Below are 21,455 nucleotides of genomic sequence, written 5' to 3' on the forward strand. Positions count from 1 at the left end.
CATTCACACATTATCTGAATAACTGCTCTGAATAGACCTGAATAGAATCTCCCTCCTTCTCTCTCTCTCTCTCTCTCACTGACACAGACACACACACACACACCATACACACTAGCCTGCCTGTCCTGGTTAGCAACAGATGTGTCTGCAAACGCTTCAGTCACACCTTCTCCAGGGAGCAGAAAAGAAGGCATCCTTCAAGGCCCAGGCAAGAAGTGAAAATGACTGGATGACAGGCGCATCAGTGGACTGAGGCCTAATTTGGCTGACAGTGGTTGCAAGCTGGCACATGGATGGTAGCACCCCAACCCACACCACCACACCCCATACCACCACAACCACTCCCAATTCAAGAAGAGCTCAAAGAAAATCTGAGAAGGCAAACAACATAAGTATAAAGCATACTGTAATAACGACCATAAAGTAGCCGCTGACAGGCTGAGAACATGCAGCTGTCTGCTGTTGGGGAGGCTGATGTGGTTCAATGGAGGATGGGAGCAACAATATGTAAGAATTGAAAAGCTACTCCTGACATGGCTGCCTAATATTACTGCTCAGCTGGTAACTTCCCATTTACAGACCTACTTGGTGATACAGAAGACAAAGGTGGTTGAAACTATTTGCTTGCCAAATAGTTTAGTGAATGATTTTGAATTGGATCAGCAGGTGACATGATCACATGATTAATAACAGTCCATTTAATGCCTTTGCTTTTTCCTCAAACTGTTTTCTCTTTGGTTACCTGCTGTGCTCAATCTAGGTGTCTGTGTGAGGTGAGATGTGTCTCATTATTTCCCCTAAAACCCAGCATAATTAATATTTTGGAAATTTTAATTAAAATTACTAAGGTTACTAAGGTTGTCCCCCAACCATAGGGCTGGGTTTGATCCCCTGAAGTATCCCTGAGCAACTCCTACCTGACCCTGTGCATCAGTAAATCAATAAAGTATATCAAATAAAAAAGCGTCTGCAAACAAATATAGAGTCAAGTAACCAAGTGGATATGTTAGGCAAAAACAATATTGTCTGGTGCCAGGAATTAGTCTGGCACCAATATACCTGAGTCTGACCAAAGGGACCTTGCATTAGAAGAGTGCACACGATCTTACTAAATCTAACTATATTATCTGCAGGGAGAAAAAGGTATGGTAATTGGTTAGGTTTATGCTTGTGTCAGCATGGTACAGTGACCAAGAGACAATATGCAATCAGTAGTCACACTGAAAAGTCAAAGTTGGTAACCTCTCTTTACCTCACTCTGGGGTTATGCACCGATGTCAAACACAATCACAACACGAGATGAATTCAAATTGACAGATACTAGGCCAAATGATTGCTCACCCAGCTGGGCGGATAAATTGATAAGTCATGGATGAAATGCAGCACGGACACACACATAAAGACTAACAAGCAGACACACACGCGAATGGGCACACAACCAAACACACACACACAGGCAGAGACACTGGCACTGGGATGGCTGCCGAGGTGTATGTGTAATGTAAAGGCGTTTGAAGAAAACGCTGAGACAAATCCTGGTTGGCACACGATTATGCAACACATCATGCCTAGACAGCAATGGCACAGGCCTAAAGGTTGAAGGTCACATGATATGTACATCCATCTGTATGAGAACTGACCAGCAGGGCAGAGGAGACACGGGCCTGACCTTGGTAGTGCAATTCATTTATAAAGCACTTTTATCTAAACTACCTTCTTATATCAGCAATTTAATCTGCTACCAAAATACTACCCAACAAATGATCTTCTCCTATAAACTCCTCGGATTAATGCTAATATAGGAAAATCAACCTTGAGCTATTTTGTGCCTCACGTGGAATACATTACAGGAATCCCTTTGTCCATGTATCATCATCTCATACTCACAGTTTGCCTCCCTTATTGCTGCATTACCACAAGTTATGTGCTGATTGCAAACATCTTAATTGTATCCTTAATTGGATATTGCATTTAATATTTGTGTGACTGTTTGTTGATGAATGAATGAATTCCAGAAACTGCCGAACTCAAACATATACCCAACAAGTACTTTAGGTTTGTACAGTAATCATTTAAAAATACTCCAGTGTAAGAGTTGCATCAGTTGCCTTATTATTATTGGCTTGTGAAAGAATTCTATCTTATAAAATAGTGTATTTGGTAACTGCATTTTAATACAGCAAATACTGACCAGTAATCTCAAAAAGCAAGTCAGCATGGAGGAAATGTACTATACGCTGGTTACAGCCATGCGTCACTAGACTAGTTGCACTCTACCTCAGTAAATTGTTCTTTGACTGTTACGTCACTCATCCACTGTTACCAATAAAAATCCTATTTTCATGGACCGTGTGGTAGATGCACCCCCGGCAAGAGGCTCTAAAGGATTTTTAAAAGTGGAAAGTACATGTCCAAAATAAAATCTGTATCAATAAACAACATGTTCTCTAAACTTCAAAAGTCCTCGCCCCAGCAAGTCAGTAACCATTAGACATACAGAAGTTTTTTAAAGTGCTTTATTAAAGATGCAGTTGGACACTGAGTGGCAATGTTCTTGCTATTACTTTGCTCCTGGTAATACACATGCAAGCTTAAAATAAAGCAAGGATAGCATACACAGGCACTTTGGTTTCATTAAAGCTACCAGCTGGTTAATGGTCAGAATCATAAACAATTCAAGACTCTAAATCTCACGGTGATAATACCCCTTCAAAATGTTAAAAATGTTAAATGTTGTTACATGCTTAAAGAAGATGTTTTGAAGATGAAGAAATATGATTTTGAAAGGTTGAACATGTTTTTGTATATTCATTATTTATTTAGCGTTAGTGGTGGTAAAATTCTGCTGAACTTTGTATACCAGAAAACCAAACCATTCACTCCAATTCACTCCACCATGTGTGAGCAGGAGTGTCCAGGTCTGATCCAATGGCATGTGGGTAGTATTCACGTATTTGTACATATTTCTTCCGTTCATGAGTGCTACTTGAGACAGCAGGGTGGCGTAGTGGTTAAAGAGACTGTCCTGTTCCCAAAAAGTCCCATGTTTTATTCCCAGTGACCTCAAGATCTGTGCCGCCTGTGTCCCGTCTTGTGTCTCTTGTTCCTGTCCTGTGCTGTTACGTTATGTCATATAATTACACAGGACAAGAGGCAAAATGATTTGACCCTGGGTCCATAGAAAGATAATCAAATCACTACGTAAGATGCTCCACCCTAGCTTATGTCAACTGTGAGTAAACTGTCAAATTGTAAAAGAAACAAAAAGGTTTCCTTGATGTATTATAACATAAACACTTAAGAGAGATTAAAAGCCTGGTTTCCTGTGTGGTGCTACACTGGCATTACCACTGCACTGCCTTGACCTCATCATATGACTGAGTAGGTGAGTGTTTTTCTACCAGACTGCATGCAAATTGAAAAATTCCCTGTAGGTTATCAACTATAGACTAGGCTACATTTACAACTATGGAAAATCTTCAAAATTGAAATTTCTGTTCAAAATATATAAATGCTGGTGGCAATCCAATAAAACTTTGTGTGTGCTGAATGCATAAAATTATATGGCATTCAATACATCAGCCATCAAATGGACACTGCACAGGAGAGGAAACAAAATTATCTAACCACTACTGTTTTATTCTCAACCAGATTGGCTACTTTTAACATCTGTCTAGTTGCTGATATTTCATCTTTTTTTTTTTTTTTAAGACAAGTCAAATAGGAGCAAATTCTTCAAATCACATTCAACTATCACTATTCTCTCCCAGCAGAGTCTTGAGGTAAACCACTTCCCGGGTCATGTCACGGTCATGATGACAGGAGCAACAGAGCGCTTGTCTCTACAGCAGACAACTTTTAGAAGATCACTTCTGCAGAGTGGGGAGCACAGAGCAAGGCCTCATAAATCTGTTATCTCAGAGGGAGAAGTGTTTGACCTCCACAAATGGCACTAGAGGGCTTTCTGAAAGGCCTGCTCACTCATAGCCTTTCAGATGACCCGATTTATCCAGGATTTTATTGTTCAAATACATATAAGATAACACATAAGATTGAAGAACAAGATTGCGGACGAGCTATAACTACAATAAAAAACTACTGGCTTTGGTGTTGAATTAATAGGGTGCACTCTTGTGATCTATGTAGGAAAGCAGGGGAATAAAATTTCCTGAATAACATGAAAGTTAGAGGCTAAAGTGATAATACATTATAGAATGAAAGTAATACAAGGTCTCTGTGGTCATGTAAAATCTGAAAATGTCATGGAAATTAGAGAAAAACGTTTTTCTGGTCCTAGAAAGGTTTTGGGAAATGATACATATCCAAAATGTTTTTAGAAATGTCAAGAAAGTCATTATCTCTTCAGTAGGTCAAATATTTTAAGATCTGTAAGCTTGGCTGCTGAGGGACCACGGTACCTCTATAAGAATAATAATCGAGATGACAAATGTCTTAGTAGCAGACGTCCCAAGTGGAAACTACAGATTCAAAACTATACAGAGGACATTCAAAAACATTTAACAACAAATGCAACACTTTAGCATAGACACTGACAAATATTGGTCATATATTAATCAAGTAATACTTATAAAAAATATAATTAATTATATGTATTGTGTGCTATGCTCTTAATTAGGCTCTATTGTTCATAACACTTAATCCTCATATTAGGCTGATCCTCTACTTGCATCATCGTCAGCTTCTGTTTTTCCATTTTTGGAGCTGATGGTGTGACTTCAGTTTGGTGCTCTGCTGCCCCCCGGTGGACTATAAACAACAAATGACCAAAACATGGAAAACTGAACCCCAATACTCAGAACAACCCTTACACACTAGATGTAGTAGATTTTGACAACGCCATCTCTTCAGATGATATGGCTAGGGTCTGGATTAGTTATTCCACACCCACCACCCTGTTGAAGTGTTATTAGAATGGGAGGATGCTGATGCACAGATTTGGGGCTCTGTGGTAGATATGCAGTGACCACCAGAATTGTTGGCTCCCTTGGTAAAGATCAGCAAAAGTGTTTGAAATGTTATAAACAAACACACACTCCACCCACAAATAATGATATTAGATGACATTAGTTAGATGACATAGTGCAGAGATTCTCAACAAGAACCAAAACACTCTTTCCAAACACTCACTAACTGGAATGATCTTAAATCACATTACACTTCTTGTAATTAAACCCAGAAAATACACTTTTATTCACTTAACTGAAGCTAGACACATAAAAAAATCAAATCAAATCAAAACACACACAACCTTTGACAGTCCTGTCAATCAAGGGGAACTTGGAATCTTACTAAGTTCATACATTGTGGTGTCACAATGAGGGCAGTGTACAGAGCACAGAGGCATTTCACTTTTTGGCGCGATGGAGGCGACACACAAGACAAAAAGAGAGAGAAAGAGAGACAAGAGAAATAAATACATGGAGATCCAGCACAACACAAAGCCGGAGGATGCCCAGGTAAGCCCCGCCCACAGCACTGTGCGGCAGACCTACCTGGAATTCCGTGTGAAAAGGAAGACTGGGCTCCTGGACCCAGTCTCCAGCAGCGAGGAACATCTGCTGCTGATAGAGGCTGAAAAACAGTTGAAGCTGGTTCTGGGCCTGGACTCTTCTGTCCAGAACGAGGAACAGACCCAGACCCAGGCGAAATTGAGCAGGCAGGACTATAAGACGATGAGGGACGCAGATGAATATGTCAGGAAGATTCTGGACCTTGACTCTTCTGACCACACCCAGGTCCAGTTCATGTTCCTGGGCCTGGCCGAACAGGTCCAGGTCCAGGAACAGGTCCAGGAAAAGGTCCAGGCCCGGGAAAAGGCCCAAGTCGAGGCCCAGGAACAGGTCCAGGCCCAGGTCCATGCCCAGGAAAAGGCTCAGGAACAGGCCAAGGAACAGGTCCAAGCCCGGGAAAAGGCCCAAGTCCAGGCCCAGGAACAAGTCCAGGCCCAGGTCCATGGCCAGGAAAAGGCCCAGGAAAAGGCCAAGGAACAGGTCCAGGCCCAGGAAAAGGCCCAAGTCGAGGCCCAGGAACAGACCCAGGTTCAGGCCCATGAACAGGCCCAGGAAAAGGCCGAGGACCAGGAAAAGGCCCAGGAAAAGGCCCAAGAACAGGTCCAGGAAAAGGCCCAGGAACAGGCCCAGGAAAAGGCTCCGGAACAGGCCCAGGCTGAAACCAGAATCACGACTGCTCTGAAGCACACTGAGCAGAAGCTAGAGAGCTTCCCCCTCCAGCAGCAGGAGGAGAGGGCTGGTGTCCTCAGGGCCAAAACTGAGAACGAGCAGGCCCTGGAGGAGAAAGAGCGAGAGTGGGCAAAGAGAAAAGCCTTCATGGCGGATAAGCTTGCTGTTCTGGAGAAGGACCTCAATGAACTTTTGGAGAAGAAGAAAAAGAAGCGTAGCTTGCTGCGTAGAATCGCTGATGCCCTTACTCCAAAGCGTAAGGAGAAAAAGAAGAAGAACAAGGAGGACAAGATGGAGTCAACGTTCAACTCAGACTCTAACAAATCCTCCAATTCTTCAATGTGAGCACATTAACACCTGTGCTCACACACCCAACCCCCCTCCATCCATTTCCAACCCCCCCCCCCCCCCATCCCTCAAATTCCCACAAACCCTTCGTCTTGCATTTCTTCTCAGTAAACGATATCAACGATATCTTAAATAATGTGCTGCCCGTATAGTTTTATTTCTGTAGAGATTTGTAAGTTCCACTACAGTCAATAGTGTACGTGTGACTAGACTATTGTTGTTTGTGTGGTTTTGCTATTTAAATGCTGTTAAAAACAGAGCCATCTCTTCTCTCTCTCCTAAACGATCAAACTCAAAAATGGAAGTGGAGCTTCCATGTTACTCTACATTTATCTCAACCTGGAGTCACATTGTGACCTTGGAATTTTAACGTTCCAGTTGACATTTTAGTCCAAAATAATTCATTCATATAATGCAACTCTAAAAGAAGTCTTAATATATTGCTGAAGTTTGATATAGATGGGTATATTAACTTTGCAGTGGGGGGGGGGGGGGGTAAAGTTCGAAAATGTAACTCTGACACAGCCTTTAATCATAACCAATAGAAAATAATGAGAAAAAATAGGGATAAAACTTCTTAAATTGCCAACATTATAAGCAACTAAATATTGAGGTTAAGGGTCAGAACCACAATAAATATTACAAAATATCCCTGCGATCCCAGAATGATGATGTATTATTAAATGGCCCGCTGTAATCATGAATAGGAAGAAGAAGAAGAAAGATGCTGATGATGATGAATACTCTTGCCTTATAGAAATGTCAGCTTAATTTGCATTAGCCTTCATTCCAAGTTTTTTCTTCCTCTCTGACAGCAGCCAAAGCAATGCAACTTTTCACTTCCACAATTCACCAACTTTTCATTCCACCAGTTCCGTGACAGAGCCACTGTCTCTTCTGAGATTGGTTGTTCTCCTGCTACTGTATTCAGGAAGTTCATTGTCATACAAAGGCTTTTTCTATCAGTTCAGTCCATTCATCATTATTCAAATCCAAAAGAAAAATAGACTACAAAGGCTGAACTTGAAATACACTTTCATCAACTATCAGCCCTCTGATTTCATTACCAAAAAATCTAATGGAAAATTCACTGCAGGCGAAGATTGAATAGCCTATCATAAATTATTATTACTTACATTTTACATTCTAGGCAATTTACAATTAGGCAGAGGTGTAAAGTAACGTACATTTCCTTAAGTACTGTACTTCAGTAGTTTTTCCATTTTATGAGACATTTCAAAAGGAAATATTGTACTTTTTCCTCCACTACATTTATCTGACAGCTGTAGTTACTACTTACTCTGCAGAATACGGTTTTACATGCAAAACATACAATAAGCTCATAAAATATGTTGCATTGTTAGAGTTTAAACTCCCCAACAGTATATAGAGCAGTTTGACCTACAACATTAAAATACTTCTTACAGGTTAACGCATCAATTTAACACTCTGAAAGAATGAGTGCTTTTACTTTTCATACTTCAGTACATTTTACTGCTAATACTTCTATACTTTTACTGAAGTAAACTTTTGAATGCAGAACTTTTACTGGAGTATTATGGTTTTGATACTTTTACTTGAGTAAAGGATTTGAGTACTTTTTCCACCACTGATGATATATGATTCTCTTGGCAAGGAACAAGCTGTAAAAAGCAGAAATGGTTAACTATCAAGATATAATCTACAACACAGAGTTGGTTAATAAGTTGCATGGGATAAGGGCATCAGCTAAATGCTTAAAATATAAAATGTGAATTTATTAGGCCCCCAGATGGATGATTTTCATCCAACTGTAAAACTCAAATGTATTATTTGATGTATCACCTTCCATATTTGTTGAATGTGAAGAAACCTGGACAAAGGACAGGGGAAGTCATTTGTTAGTCACTTCAGGACTGCAATTGAACAAGCAAGTTCTATTCCCGGTGTTTCAATGAAAATCAAATGATCACCCTCCTGTCACTCCCGTTTTTTTTAATACTCAAATGGCAGATGAAGAGATCCTCCATTTGCAATTACAGTAACAGTGCTACTGTACCTTGCATCTCCTCAAAACAACCACATCATTTGTAAAATCGAAACCTACCACTGACAATAGGCATTCAATAGTCACTCAATAAGGATCACATAACACAATGCGAGTCTCTTTTGTCCAAATTTATTAACTTTAAAAAGGGGAATCTGAGGAGAGTATGTAGGTTTGGATTTATTTCTTTGTGCTTTCCTCCTCCTTTGACAAGTTCTTGATCATCTCTTCTTTCTTGGCCAGGAGACGCTCTTCTCTGCGCTTACGGGCCTCCCTTGTCTTGGAACGGCGGGCCTCAGCCTGGTCACTGTGGGGGTGGAGACAGACAGACATAAGACAATGTGAATCAGCAACCAGACAGTCTAATCGCACATTAATCCTTAGACTTTCAGCAAAGCTTACATACTCAAAGTGAAGATTTATCCAAAAATGATTTTGTTGATATATTATTTCCGGTCATTTTATGTGTTCAGAGAATCTCATCAAGGTTGGTATTATTCCAATAGCATGTGAACAGAGTGATAACTTGCATTTAGAGCTTTACACTATTGTCATACACGGCCTGCTTTGGAGTGATGCATTACTACTGTTGGTTTAGAAACGTCACCCCTCTGCCAGAAAGGGTTATTAATCTTTGTGCAGAAAATTGTTTTCAACTGGGTGGGTCAATGAAGAAATCTTAAGTCTCAAGAAAAACAAACAAAAAAGGACCAATTCAGTGAGAACTTACGCCAGGAGCTTCTTGCGAGCCTTATCTGCCTTCAGTTTGTGGATGTGCTCCATAAGGATGCGCTTGTTTTTGAAGACATTACCCTTGGCCCTCAGGTAGAGACTGTGGTACCTGGAGAGAAATACGCACTGGAAATTACCTCAGAGCTTCGCAAGGTAAGATGCCTTTTCCTAAAATTGGTATTCAATACTTAAGCTTAAACAAATTAACCAACAAACCAAAGATGGCTTGGTCACCAGTGAAGAGAACTGAAAGAGTCACTTACATGTGCCTGTCGATTTTCTTGGACTCCCTGTAGCGACGAAGAAGACGACGCAGGATTCGCATGCGCCTCATCCACGACAGTTTCTCTGGCATACGAGCGTTGGCTGTACCCTTTCTCTTACCTGGGGTAGAGGAGAGGAAAATGGCACTGTCAGCTCCTGTTCATGTCAAACTACTAAGTCACTACCATTTGCTGCATTCAATTGCCACTAATGCTTAACATGTCTGCCAATGGTAACTTCCTTGCTCCTATTAATCTGATCAGGGTGCGACAATAAGGAATGCTCGATGGCCCAGAGCCCAATAACACACCATTAGTTGGCTATGATGGTTCATCCATGGATACATTACATGCAACAAGGGCCAATCTTACAGAATTGTTAAAAATCATGCAGTTCAAAATGTATCCAATGAATTATTTACTTCGTTCTTCAGTCATTTTGATGTTTATTGAGAATTGTCAAATCAAAATTGTCAAAAAGAACTGTCAATAATATCATACTTTCTTTATAGAAATAAATAACTCAAACGTGTGCAGAAGTGCCTATTTTCATTGTTGTCTAATGGGCCAGTGAAAATACACTAGAGGTAAGTAGAACTCTTAACTACTGGCCTGACTGGGCGAGTGGAAATAAATCTTAATGCTGACTATGATTTGTGTTAGGACCTAGCACACTACGAAATATTTCTAACATAGGAATGAATGAAAAATATGCACTATATGGAAATTTATTTCGTATTATTTATAAGGCAATCGTGTAAATCAGGCAAGGATCTTAAAGGGCGAGTCAGTTACCCACCAACACCCATGTGACGTCCTTTGCGGCGTGCCAGAGTATTTTTGCGGCAACGAGCACGGGAATGAACCGTTACAGGTTTCCTGATGATCAATCCATCCTTAACGAGTTTTCGAATCTGCTGGCCTGTGGGACAAAAAAAAACAAAGTTAGAAGAAGTGCTGGCCTGAGGGGCCCTGATGACACAAATTTAAGGAGAGAGAACCATATATTATGAAAGAAACAACTCACGAGAATTTGCGTTGGCAATCTCATTGGTCTCGTTGGGGTCCAGCCACACCTTCTTCTTGCCACAGCGCAAGACGCTGGACGCCAAGCGCTTCTGGAGCCTGAGCATGCTGGGAAAAGAAAGTGGAATTTCTATTTGCTCTTCTTTGGAGTACATGTCAGTTGTGTTACCAACAGCAACCAAAAAAAAAAAAAAAAAAAGGCACTGGGTGCATACTAGGGACCCTTTAAAATTCTCTGCAAGTCAAATCTCTCTCTAAAAAAAAATTGTGTACCACCTCATTCATTGGTCTTTTTCTAACCCATAGAGAGCACAAATCTTTAAGCATTAGGATGCAACATTATGTACAGTAGTATTTGCACAAGATATCAATTCACAAGCAAATGCTTCAGGGGCAGTCCATATGTTTCTTATTAAATATGCACTGTGTTTAAACTATGTTCACTATATGTATACATATTTGTTGGACTAAAATAAATCATTTCAGCAAGCCAAAATTCACAGTATTCTCATAATAATGCACTAATCATACTATGCTGCACTGCCATAAACAAGGTCCAATGGCTGCCGTTTGGTTACCATCACCTGTTAGTTCATTCCTTCTTCACTTCAACTTCATCTTCATAATAATATGACGCAATACTAATGGAAACGGCACCTAGCGTTGGATTACTTTATGATCAAACATGTCTGTACATGTCTGCCTACAACACTGCAGGGTTAAAAAGTGTTAGCTACCTAACCTGTGTCTTTTAGGAAAGGAGTTTTGCTTTCGTTCAGATAACATTGACGAACATGGCAAAGGCTACATTATGGTTAACTCATATAACGTTAGTGTTGATTGACAGACACACAGTTGAGCCGCACAGACCCAACACCCTGCGAGTATTTTGATAGAAAAACAGACTCTGTTCAAATTCAGACTGACGCCGATTGTTCAGGCTTGTCACTACACTACACTTGAAAATATCCTAAGTTATACTATTACCTGATAAAACTGCAGGGCTAAAATGGTTAGCTACCTGTACCTGTAGGCTTAGGAAAGGAGTGTTGCTTTCGTTCAGCTAATACTGACAAACATCAAGGCCATAACAGGTACCATAACATTTTGTGACATGTCTTGGCTAACGAGCTGTGCTAGCCAGAACAGACAGGGCCCTACGAGCACTTTGGTAGAAAAAACGATTTCTTTCCAATTCAGACTGAGCCCGACTGTTCAGACTTGTCTTAACCTATTGGGGCTAAATTAAAATATCAACCCTACGTTAAATTCATGACCTACAACAGAAAATACACAACTAATTCAAGCCTCCAACGTACCTCATGGCTGCAGCTACTAATACGAAGGAAAGAAGAGTTTCTGCGTCAGAGACCCTACCATTATATCGAAGAGGTGACTCGTTATTTTTAAGGTCTATGGATAAAACCTGGATACATCGACTAACTAGATACAATACGTGTAAGTAATCAAAGTTAATTATTTGATGTCATATCCGTAGTTCATTGTGCTTTCAAACTCTGTTTACTTGGTAGTTTTTTATTTTTACGTGTTCTCCCTATCAGGGCGCAGTGGTACGTTCCATGAAAATATGCGGTCATTTTTTCAAACACTAGAGGGCGCGCTTTACTCTTCTATTGTATCTGACTTCCGCCTGGAAGGTAAACCCCCTAAATTCATTTTACACACCTTTGCCTGACATAAATCTTTGACATTAACTCATAGTATAAAGTAGTATTAAACTGATGTAAATAATAGGGAGATAGGGTCATTAATAAACAAAACAAAACAAAAAAAATTATGCTTTTCTGAAAATATAATTTATTTTTTTGTTTATATTGGTGGATCTCTACCTTTTTATTTACTATATCACTAGTCCCAGTCCCCCATATCACTAATCATGGGAAAATAACTTTTTTTATTTATTAACATATTATATGAGAGTTATGACATATTATTTAATTACATCTTCTTATTCTTTATATTATTACTGGGTAATATTTCGCATACACAAATATTATTATTATTATTATTATTATTGATATCATTGTTATTATTATTGTTAGTATTATTATTATTATCAGTATTATTATTAATTATCTTTGAGTCTTATAGGGATAGGCACATTCTGTTTGTAGCATGCCTGCTGACATGTTTGTTAGTAGTATGTTGCTGGTAAGTTATAGTGGTAGTATGTTGGTATACTGGCTTCATACAGTGTTCGTTTGACAGCATGACTTTATCCTTAACTCGACCTTGTTTATTAGTCGGATGTTTGTGGCACCTTAACTGCTCTGGCTGAAAATACAGAATATAAGAAGGAAGGGAATGAGCTGGGGTCCAGCTGTGGAAATCAAGTGGGTAGTCAATCATACACTGTTCTCAGCTGTATGCTCATTTGTAGCTTGTCTGCTAATATATCCTACAGTTTGGTTTCTGAACTGCCGAGTGGGCAGTGTCAAGCCAGTGTCAGTCATCCTTTAAGCCTACTGTTGTTGAGAATCAAAGTAGAGAGTTAAGAAATTATTTTGAATGAATGAATGAATATGTATGTGAGGCAAGTGAGTGATACTTTCTGGATCAGATGAGGTTGTCGGTCAGATGAACAGCAGCCCCCCCTGCTGGTTGTTTGAGGAACGGCCTGGTGGTCGCCAGCACGCCGTACCTAAACAGCACAACGCCGCTGCGCTGCTGGCTGTCACACCGCTTCTTCTGCTGTCATCGGTCTCTGTCCGGGCAGCCGCCGACTGAAGTGAACCGAGTGGAGCTCTTCCACACAGCTCTCACGGACAAAAATACCCTACAGCCGGCTACCGTTTCGTTGACGAGCGCATTATTGAGATATGATTCAACGGCAGATTGTATTCAAGGTAGGTGAGGACGTTTCAAAGCACGTTAACGTTAGCTTGCTAGCTACCCGGCGAGTGCTGTTAGCTAGCAGATAGCTAATGTGCTAATGCTGTTGTCCGTTAATATTGGCATGAAAACATCAATGTTATAAGGTAGCTAGCTGGTACTGGCTAAAATCATTTATACATTTAGGACAAGTAAAAACCCAAATATAGGACCAGGTTAAGTGATATATCCTAGCTAGTGACATTGACATTGAAGTTGGAGAAGACCTATGTCAAGACCAAAGAGGTTTTTTCATCTAGACCATGCATGGCTTATCATGTCTACTCTTGTGACTCTTGGCTAGTCAGTCGAGCTCATTTAACGTGTCTACCCTAGATTAATTAGAGTCTAGGTAGCTCTGTTAAGCGCTAACCTCCTGCTTGGCTGGGCAGCATGCCATGCAATGTCTTTCTGTAGAGAGGCAGTGACGGAAACTACCAAGCAAGCGACTGCGGTATGATAACTTGACACGAATCTCTTAATTGAGCCATTAGGCCCGTTTAACTATCTTATTATGAAGAAATTAGATGGTCATTCAGCAGTACAGAACAGCGTATTTGGTAGCCACGCCACACGTCAACCAGCCTGGCTTGTGCTATTGTTGTCTGCACCACTACTAGTCATCTTCATACACATTGGCCGGCCCCCATCTGTCACAACGACTTCTCCTATTTGACCCGCTTAGTGCAGACAGCTTGGAGCTTGTGAGACGGATTAACCTACTAGTCACATACGTATATATATATATATATATAAACAGGGATGTTTCTGGCAGCTTGCCCAGTTTTAGCATATAGGATAAAATTCATATGTTACGCCCTTTGTTGGGTGTGTTCAATGCTTGCAGATCTGACCTATTAATGCAGTCTACTCAGAAGATTAATATTGCAGCTCCATACGCATCATTAGGACTCTTGTTGTTAATGATAAACAATATCAAAATCCCATCTGAATTCTTAGCCTCTTAACACACCTTCCTATGATTTGGGAATTAGGGTAAGATGGAAGCTACAGTGATGCACACAAGAACTGTGGAAACAAAGAATATTGAAAAACTACTAAGCATAATAAATTGCTTTACGCTGAATGCATGAATGCAAACCTCATCAGTTTGTGAGTTATGACTTACAGCAGGCTTCTTATGTACAAAAGGCTTGATTGGCATTTTGCAAGTTTGTTTTTCCTCCTTGAAGGCTAGGGAAGGCACAATATACTTAAGATTCTGAAAGGATGACTTGCATGGAAACTTGCATGTTGTGTTATGGCTACATACACCTGTTCCCTAATCCGCACAGCTTGTCATCCTTCAGCTTCTGTTTTGCTTCCAACAAAGTCACCCCATCCATTGGAGTACTCTCGGTCATTGACCCTTTTGAAAACCCAGTTTCCCTCATCAATGTGCTTGTCACCTACTAGCCTCTCAACACTACAATAGGACAATGGCTCAAAGCACATTCATCTACTGCTGGCCAGCTTGAGTCAGGCAGGAACATTTTAGCCAGGAGTTCTCTGCATGTCTGCTGTCTCCCTCAGACTTATTATTCACAAGGCAGGAGATTGGGCTACACTACCCCCTAACTGACACAGACACACATACACACACTCTTTGGTACGAGAGCGTTCATTCATAAAGTGTCTCACTATGCGTCTGACCCATTTCCAAACTAATGAGACGCACTGGCCATGATGTTTTCTGTTAATTACATTTGTACTCTCTTTGCACTTTGTCTCCGCCTCCCCATGCCATTGGAGTCTACATGTACATGGACTCTATGTTTTATTGTTGGTGTAAAACTAGTTTTGTATGGCAGTTGCTCGTATATATAAGAATATCTGAATGTTGATGGATTTTCTGAATTAGTGTTTCCCACAGGCTCTTAAGTTGTTTGTGGTGGTGACAAGCTAATTCAAATTTATGATATGTGATTTAAGACAAGCTATTTTTCTTCCCAACAACCCATCCAAATTTCAATGTAAAATCATGTTCAAAAGTTTGAACATTTTGTTATTATTCACAATATACAATAATCTACAAATATAGCCTAATTATTTGTGTGTTTTAAATTTGAGCTGAAAAAATGCACATGATGGCCTTTTGGCCTTCTGTCACACGTTAGTCTTGGGTTGCAGCTTCTGTTTTAGATCTCCATGTCATAGGTCTTGGATTTAAAAAACTGTAGCCTAATTCTTGGACGGGTTTAAAACTGATTTCCCTGCCCTTTGCTTTTCCATCCATGAAGCTGAGGTCAGACTTGCCTCTCTTTCTCAACAACCGTCTTGTTTTCACACATTATCTATTCATTCTTAACATTCCCTTTCATCAACTTTACTGAAAATCAACCAGTTTCCTTCATGAATATGTTATTTGGCATGTATGAATTATAACTGGTTAATGTTGGCTGTTGATCTGTGTATAGCACTATAACTACAGACGTAATATGCGATTATGTACTTGCCCTCTTACTAAGGCCCGTTTATTTGACAAGAATTGCTGATGTCGTCAATGTCATTGCATATCTCCACCTAATTTATAGTGAGATTCAGGAAAAGAGAGAATTGCATAGATTGATATATTTCAACATTGGAATGAAGCCTAATTCTGATACTGCTTAGTTGCTTTTTACAGTTGGCTATATGCTCATAAGATCACAAATTACATATTTACAAGACAGTCACAGAATTACCTTTCCATGTGCTTTAAGATCATCTTTGCATATTAATGTTTTTAGCATGAAGCCAATTCAAATGACTTGATCAAAATTAAATGAGAGGAGAGGATGGGACAGAGGAGTGTTTGAGAAATAAAGCATAAGAGAAACTACTGTACTACCTTTTTATAATTAGCCCTGTGTGCTGTGTTGTCACTGCATTGCAAGGAGAGCAGAGCCATTTGTGAGCACAAAGCCCTGGTCTGCCGGCTATGCTTCAAGCCAAAACTCCTGACGAGGGGCTTTTATGAGACTGCATCTCCTGTCAAGTCAAGGTTGGCGGCTATGCTACACCGAGCTCACCAGAGTACCGCAGGCACGCTGGGCAAAAAGCAAAAATAGAGAATAGGCTCCATAGATTAGAGGTTTTGTCACAGCTGTGTTTGATATCTGTACTCATTTGGTGTCACATAGGCCAGTGGTTCTCAAACTGGGGTCTGGACACTCCCAAGGATCCCAGAAGGGGTTCCAGAGAGTGCACAGAAAAAAATGAGGAATAGTTTAATTTCTCAGTTATTTCACACAATAAGAGAGACTATTTTGATCATCAGGTAACCCATCTAGACTAGGATTTGCTCACGTTCTGTTGGCTTATTTCGCTTCTCCCTGCCCAGTCCAGCTGCTTGGTTCTCTTGATTCTAGTTTTAGGTTTTAGTTGAATATTCACAAATTCTGACTGAACTGTTTAAGATCATGGGGAAAAACAATTGTTTTAGATTGGATTACCCTTTTAAAGCTATTATAAGCATGTCAAATTCACTTGGCGTCACACTAAAACTGGTCCCCAGGGCATGACACGGCTGGTGCTGCAGAAACGTTTAGCAGGCCTTTCCTATTCTTGCAATTCTGCAATTATTTTATCAGAGTGGTGGCTGCTCCAAATAGACTCCTAAACATGGTATTCTGGTTCTGAATGCAATTTCTGGCCTGTAAATTAAAATGCAATTGCAATATTCCACAAGATAATCACAATATGATTACTTGTTAGTATTGTGTAGCCCTACTTCCTTCCAACTCAGCCTCAACAACCTCAACTATCTAAATTCTTAATAAGAATAAGAACAGTACATTTTTAATTACGGCAGAAGTATGGGGAAATATCTGCAAGGGGAGGGATAATTGGGCCTACATGCATACAAACATTCATACATTGGAGCTGCATAGTTCAACCATAATGTGCAGCTGGGGAGAGTAATTACCGTGCTCAACTGCACTGGTAGTTGATAGAGCATTTGGATTAAACAAACCTTGTCTCCAGGCATTTGTATCCTATCAACCATCGAACACCGCTATGCAAAAATCTGCCTGGTAGTATTAAGTTAACAGAAACAGAATTAATAATTGGAATGTAAAACTAAACCACAACCAAAAACAACTTAACACTTTGGCACAAGCGTGTGGGGAGATGGAGTCTCTGCTGCACTAATGGAACTGGGCTTTTATCTTCTGGGACAAACCAAGCTCAAGTGTGTCTCACTGGCAGCCTCACAGCCTGCCAGCTCCACCTGCCAGTCCCTTGCAACTAAACACAGAACCAGCATGCAGATTGGGAGGGTCGGCATAGTATTTGTGTATGTGTTTATGTGTAGGGGGGTATGTGGGTTCCAGAGGCTGCAGACCTCCATTATAACCTGACACCAGAGGTTGTCTACAGATTCACCAATTGGCTAGTGATAGAGTAACCAACATGTGAGAACCAACGTGTGAGACCAACAAAGAACAGCAAGAGTTAAAAAAAGATGTCCTCTGTTGGCCACGTGTGACTTTTGTCATCTGATCATGTCAGGGCACATAAAGTGAAAGGTCTGACAAGAATAGGATTTCCATCATTTTGCAATAAGATTTTTAAAACATGAATGAGTTCAAGCTCACACTGTGATCAAATTCCAAAATAGCCTGGACTGTACGGAGAATTAAAGACTCAAAATGTAATTGTAAATGCTACATGCTTTATTATTCACTGTTCTACTTGGAATAATAATGCCATAATAACATGTACAAGTGAAAATGTAATCATAAGTAGCAAAATTGAACACAATCCAGCCACAATGTGTATAACAGCAAGTTAAAAGGGTAAGAGTGGCAGAAAGTAATATGGACACAGATATAAATGAATACAGCCACAGGAGTTACATAACAGACTTGTCCATGGTATGTAGAAAGGGGCTCTCTGTCACCTGCTTGTCAGAGCTCATTCTGTTCCATAACAGGTCTTTCAACCCAGTTCATAGAGATCTGAGGCCTGTAACGCACCATATGGTATTATTGTGGACTCTTGTTAGTTCCTACAGCCACAGCAGACCAGCCCCTTGCATCCAAAGTGTGGGGTGATGAGTGAAAGAATGTAACCCTCATGAATCATAACTTAGATAATCTGGCCTAACTGGAGCAAGCAGCTGTCAAACTCATACTAGCAGGGTCGTGTAGGGGTGTGATATAGGTACAAGGCTGGCATAACCTGTTAACCCATTTGGATAACCTGTGTTGCTTTGGCCCTCAAGGTAAAGTGAGACTGCTAGGGGCCTTATGGCTGGATGATGCGTCACACAGAAACACAACTGCAACGGACTGTGCACTGTCAAAATTATGTAATTGTGGCCAAAATGACTGGGTACGTGAGGTTGTGCACCATCTGAAATTGGCCACAGTGCCTCTGTCCAAGATTGGCTGATTACTGTCCGCTTATTGTGCAGTTATTTTTTCTAGTTGCATGAATGGCAAGGAACATGGGCGGCATATCTGCAGCTCTCAGGTGTCACACAGCCATGCAGAAAGCATGAACCAAGCTTTAGTACTGTCAGGAGCACCTAGTTTTAGAGGTGTATAAAGCTTTAGCCAGATTTAACTTTTTTTGTGCTTTTTCAGTCTTGGCTGGCACACTTTTCTGTACTTGTTCACATTGACATGCATCAAAGGCTACAAGGCAACTGGAGATCAGTTCAATAGAACTTGGTGACACAAAGTTATGCAGGCACGAGTTTCACAGTACATTCTCACACTGCGATAGAGCAGTAGTACTGTATGTTCCATCAACTGTTGTAGAAAAAGTTTGACATTATATTACAAAAGGGAATTTGTATGGATTCTTGTAACACCCTTTGATTATATTACAAAAGAGCTGAGAAAAGAAGTTAGTGTTTTTTAAGACATATTACATAGCAACCAGATACAGCTAGCTAAAACTACCTCTGAGTTAGGTAGTTGATATGTTCACAACCACCTCAATAGAGGCTAACTTTGTCCAGTTTCTATCTATTCCTCCTTCAAATATAGGACATGAATGTTTATGCAAGTACAAGCTTGTTGGCTTGAGTTCTCCGTTTGAGTTCTCCAGCTCTAGCACATCTAAAAAGCAAAAGATGCTGGAAGACTTACGCTGGAAATACTGTTAGCTGAATGAATTAAAGAACCAATAATAATTTCTTTGTGTTATAATGGGAGTCTATTTGGAGAGAGAATGAATATCTCCCATTTATTTATCATTTCTGCAGTGAGTCTGACTCCCTTTGTCAAGAGTTCCTTGTTAGGACTCAAATGCTCATTTTGTCTATTTCAGGTATGATTTTATCAACTCTTGGTGGCTTTGGTTCAAGTTGTCAACACACAGAAAAGCCTGAGAAACACTGCAAAGCAAGCTACATCAATTGGCAACACTATTGTATAGAATTTGACATACCCATGTTACCTATAGTGGTTGTATTACAGTGATTTTAAGTGTTATTTCCCTTTGTCTTGACAGCTTGCTAGCCAGTGGAGTGTGATCTAGAGGGAGAGGAGAGGAAAGGAGTGGATATGGAGTTGTCAGACGGCTTGTTGCTGCAGGTCAACAATGGAGAGCAGGGGGCTAGCCGCTGGAAACAGCCCAACGATGACTCGGTAAACCCCAGACCCACATCCACAATTCACCCTTGCACTGGGAGAACATCTTGTTTTGGCTTGATTGTATGCTTTTGTCTTAGCGAGCTCTTGTTCCTCAGGTTCTTTTTGTGTTATGTTGTCCCTTTACGCTCATTGATTCTTACATGTGTATGGATGTGTGTCCAGGACCGTAGCTCTAGCCCCTCAGTGCTGCGCTGTGTTGCCAGCACATGGAAAGAGGGCCTGCTGAACAGGAAGAGACCCTTTGTGGGCCGCTGCTGTCACACCTGCACACCGCAAAGCCAGGTAAAGTTACACCACATCTAACCAATACGAGTACACCTGCTATACTCTAGTGATGTCCAGCGCATTACTTGTTCTGACATCAATTTTGATAATTGGGAAGACAAATTAGCAATATGCAATGTACTGTTTCTGCCAATAAAAAAAAACAGTGGTGGTTGGGTGAAAGACCAAAGGGCTTCATTGAAGGCTGTTTCAACACTGAAATTTGTTATTTGACATAAATCACCGTAGAACTTTCTATACCCAAATGGTATTGTAAAACACACAAATGTTTTGTTTTGATTTGCTCTAAATAATTAAGCCTAAGTAATTGTGCAGAAATCAAATTTTTACTCATTACCTGGGGAATATATAACAGCACATCTGTGATCTCTACTCGATTTGCACCAGTTTGTTACCATAATATTTAAATGATCAGTGTGAAAATTCACTTAAGATCTTTCTCTGATATATTCCTGGAAACACTGACCTTAAAAAGTTGCCTGGGTGTCACATTTGGGTTATAATTCATAGACATTTTGAATATAGTTATGCCATTTTTCTTCATTAAGCACTTGTCACAATGTAGGGAAAAAGAGTCCCTACAAGGTCAGGTTTCAACTTCATTAGTCCCACAGTGGGCAATTAGCTTTGCAGCAAGGGTAAAAACAAAAGACAGTGCATTAAAAATGTGACAAGCCAACAAAATTAAATGGTTCATAGGACAGTGAATGTAGACATCATTATCATCATGTAGACATCAGAGGTTACTAAACCACTTTTAAACAACATTGACCTGTAAAGCACTAAAAAATCTCCAGCATGAGCACAAGAATGATAATAAATCGTAAATGAAAAATATTACATACTATTCCACCAAGGCACCACTGCATCGACACCATCACTACCACATCAGTGAGGTAGAACAGTCTTGATTAACTATGTCCTGAATTCAGGAGGGCAGTAGCTGTGGGGGTAAATGATTGTTCCTACCTATTGAGTGAGTGACCTTGAGTGATAGGACTCTGAAGGATTCAGAGTACATGAGGTGAGGGGGATGGCCTTCTTCACCAACTGCCTGTTGTAGAGATTGGACAAATGAGTCAGTTTTACTCAC

The 21,455-nt window shown here is 40.3% G+C and overlaps 2 protein-coding genes across 3 annotated transcripts in view; one reads left to right on the forward strand and one right to left on the reverse strand.

The window, feature by feature from the left end:
• Positions 1 to 8,687: 8,687 nt before the first annotated feature.
• LOC139659981 (large ribosomal subunit protein eL19-like) lies at positions 8,688 to 11,958 on the reverse strand. Its single transcript, XM_071538018.1, has 6 exons — positions 11,915 to 11,958; positions 10,597 to 10,703; positions 10,369 to 10,491; positions 9,570 to 9,690; positions 9,305 to 9,415; positions 8,688 to 8,881 (listed from the first exon to the last, which is right to left on the reverse strand). The coding sequence occupies exons 1-6, from the start codon at positions 11,917 to 11,919 to the stop codon at positions 8,755 to 8,757; spliced, it is 594 nt and encodes a 197-aa protein (XP_071394119.1). The 5' UTR covers positions 11,920 to 11,958; the 3' UTR covers positions 8,688 to 8,754.
• Positions 11,959 to 13,321: 1,363 nt separating this feature from the next.
• Positions 13,322 to 21,455, forward strand: part of gpam (glycerol-3-phosphate acyltransferase, mitochondrial) — a 31,844-nt gene continuing 23,710 nt past the window's right edge. The window contains exons 1-3 of one of the 2 annotated variants that reach the window (XM_071538017.1): positions 13,322 to 13,466; positions 19,935 to 20,071; positions 20,240 to 20,359. In XM_071538017.1, coding sequence (XP_071394118.1) covers positions 19,988 to 20,071; positions 20,240 to 20,359 — 204 coding nt within the window. In that variant the 5' untranslated portion in view covers positions 13,322 to 13,466; positions 19,935 to 19,987. The remainder of the gene's footprint in view (positions 13,467 to 19,934; positions 20,072 to 20,239; positions 20,360 to 21,455) is intronic. The other variant, XM_071538016.1, reaches the window with a different exon arrangement.

The sequence above is a fragment of the Centroberyx affinis genome, unplaced genomic scaffold (assembly GCF_046629955.1).
Source record: "Centroberyx affinis isolate AG114_WGS23_722 - 3 ecotype Tasmania unplaced genomic scaffold, CSIRO-AGI_Caff_v1 ptg003184l_1, whole genome shotgun sequence".
NCBI lineage: Eukaryota > Metazoa > Chordata > Actinopteri > Beryciformes > Berycidae > Centroberyx > Centroberyx affinis.

What these genes read in the sequence shown, in the direction of transcription:
- LOC139659981 (XM_071538018.1), bottom strand. An exon ending in GATTGCCAACGCAAATTCTC is followed by an intron (nt 10,492 to 10,596) that starts GTGAGTTGTTTC and finishes TTTGTCCCACAG; the next exon opens with GCCAGCAGATTCGAAAACTC. An exon ending in AAGAAAATCGACAGGCACAT is followed by an intron (nt 9,416 to 9,569) that starts GTAAGTGACTCT and finishes ATTTCTCTCCAG; the next exon opens with GTACCACAGTCTCTACCTGA.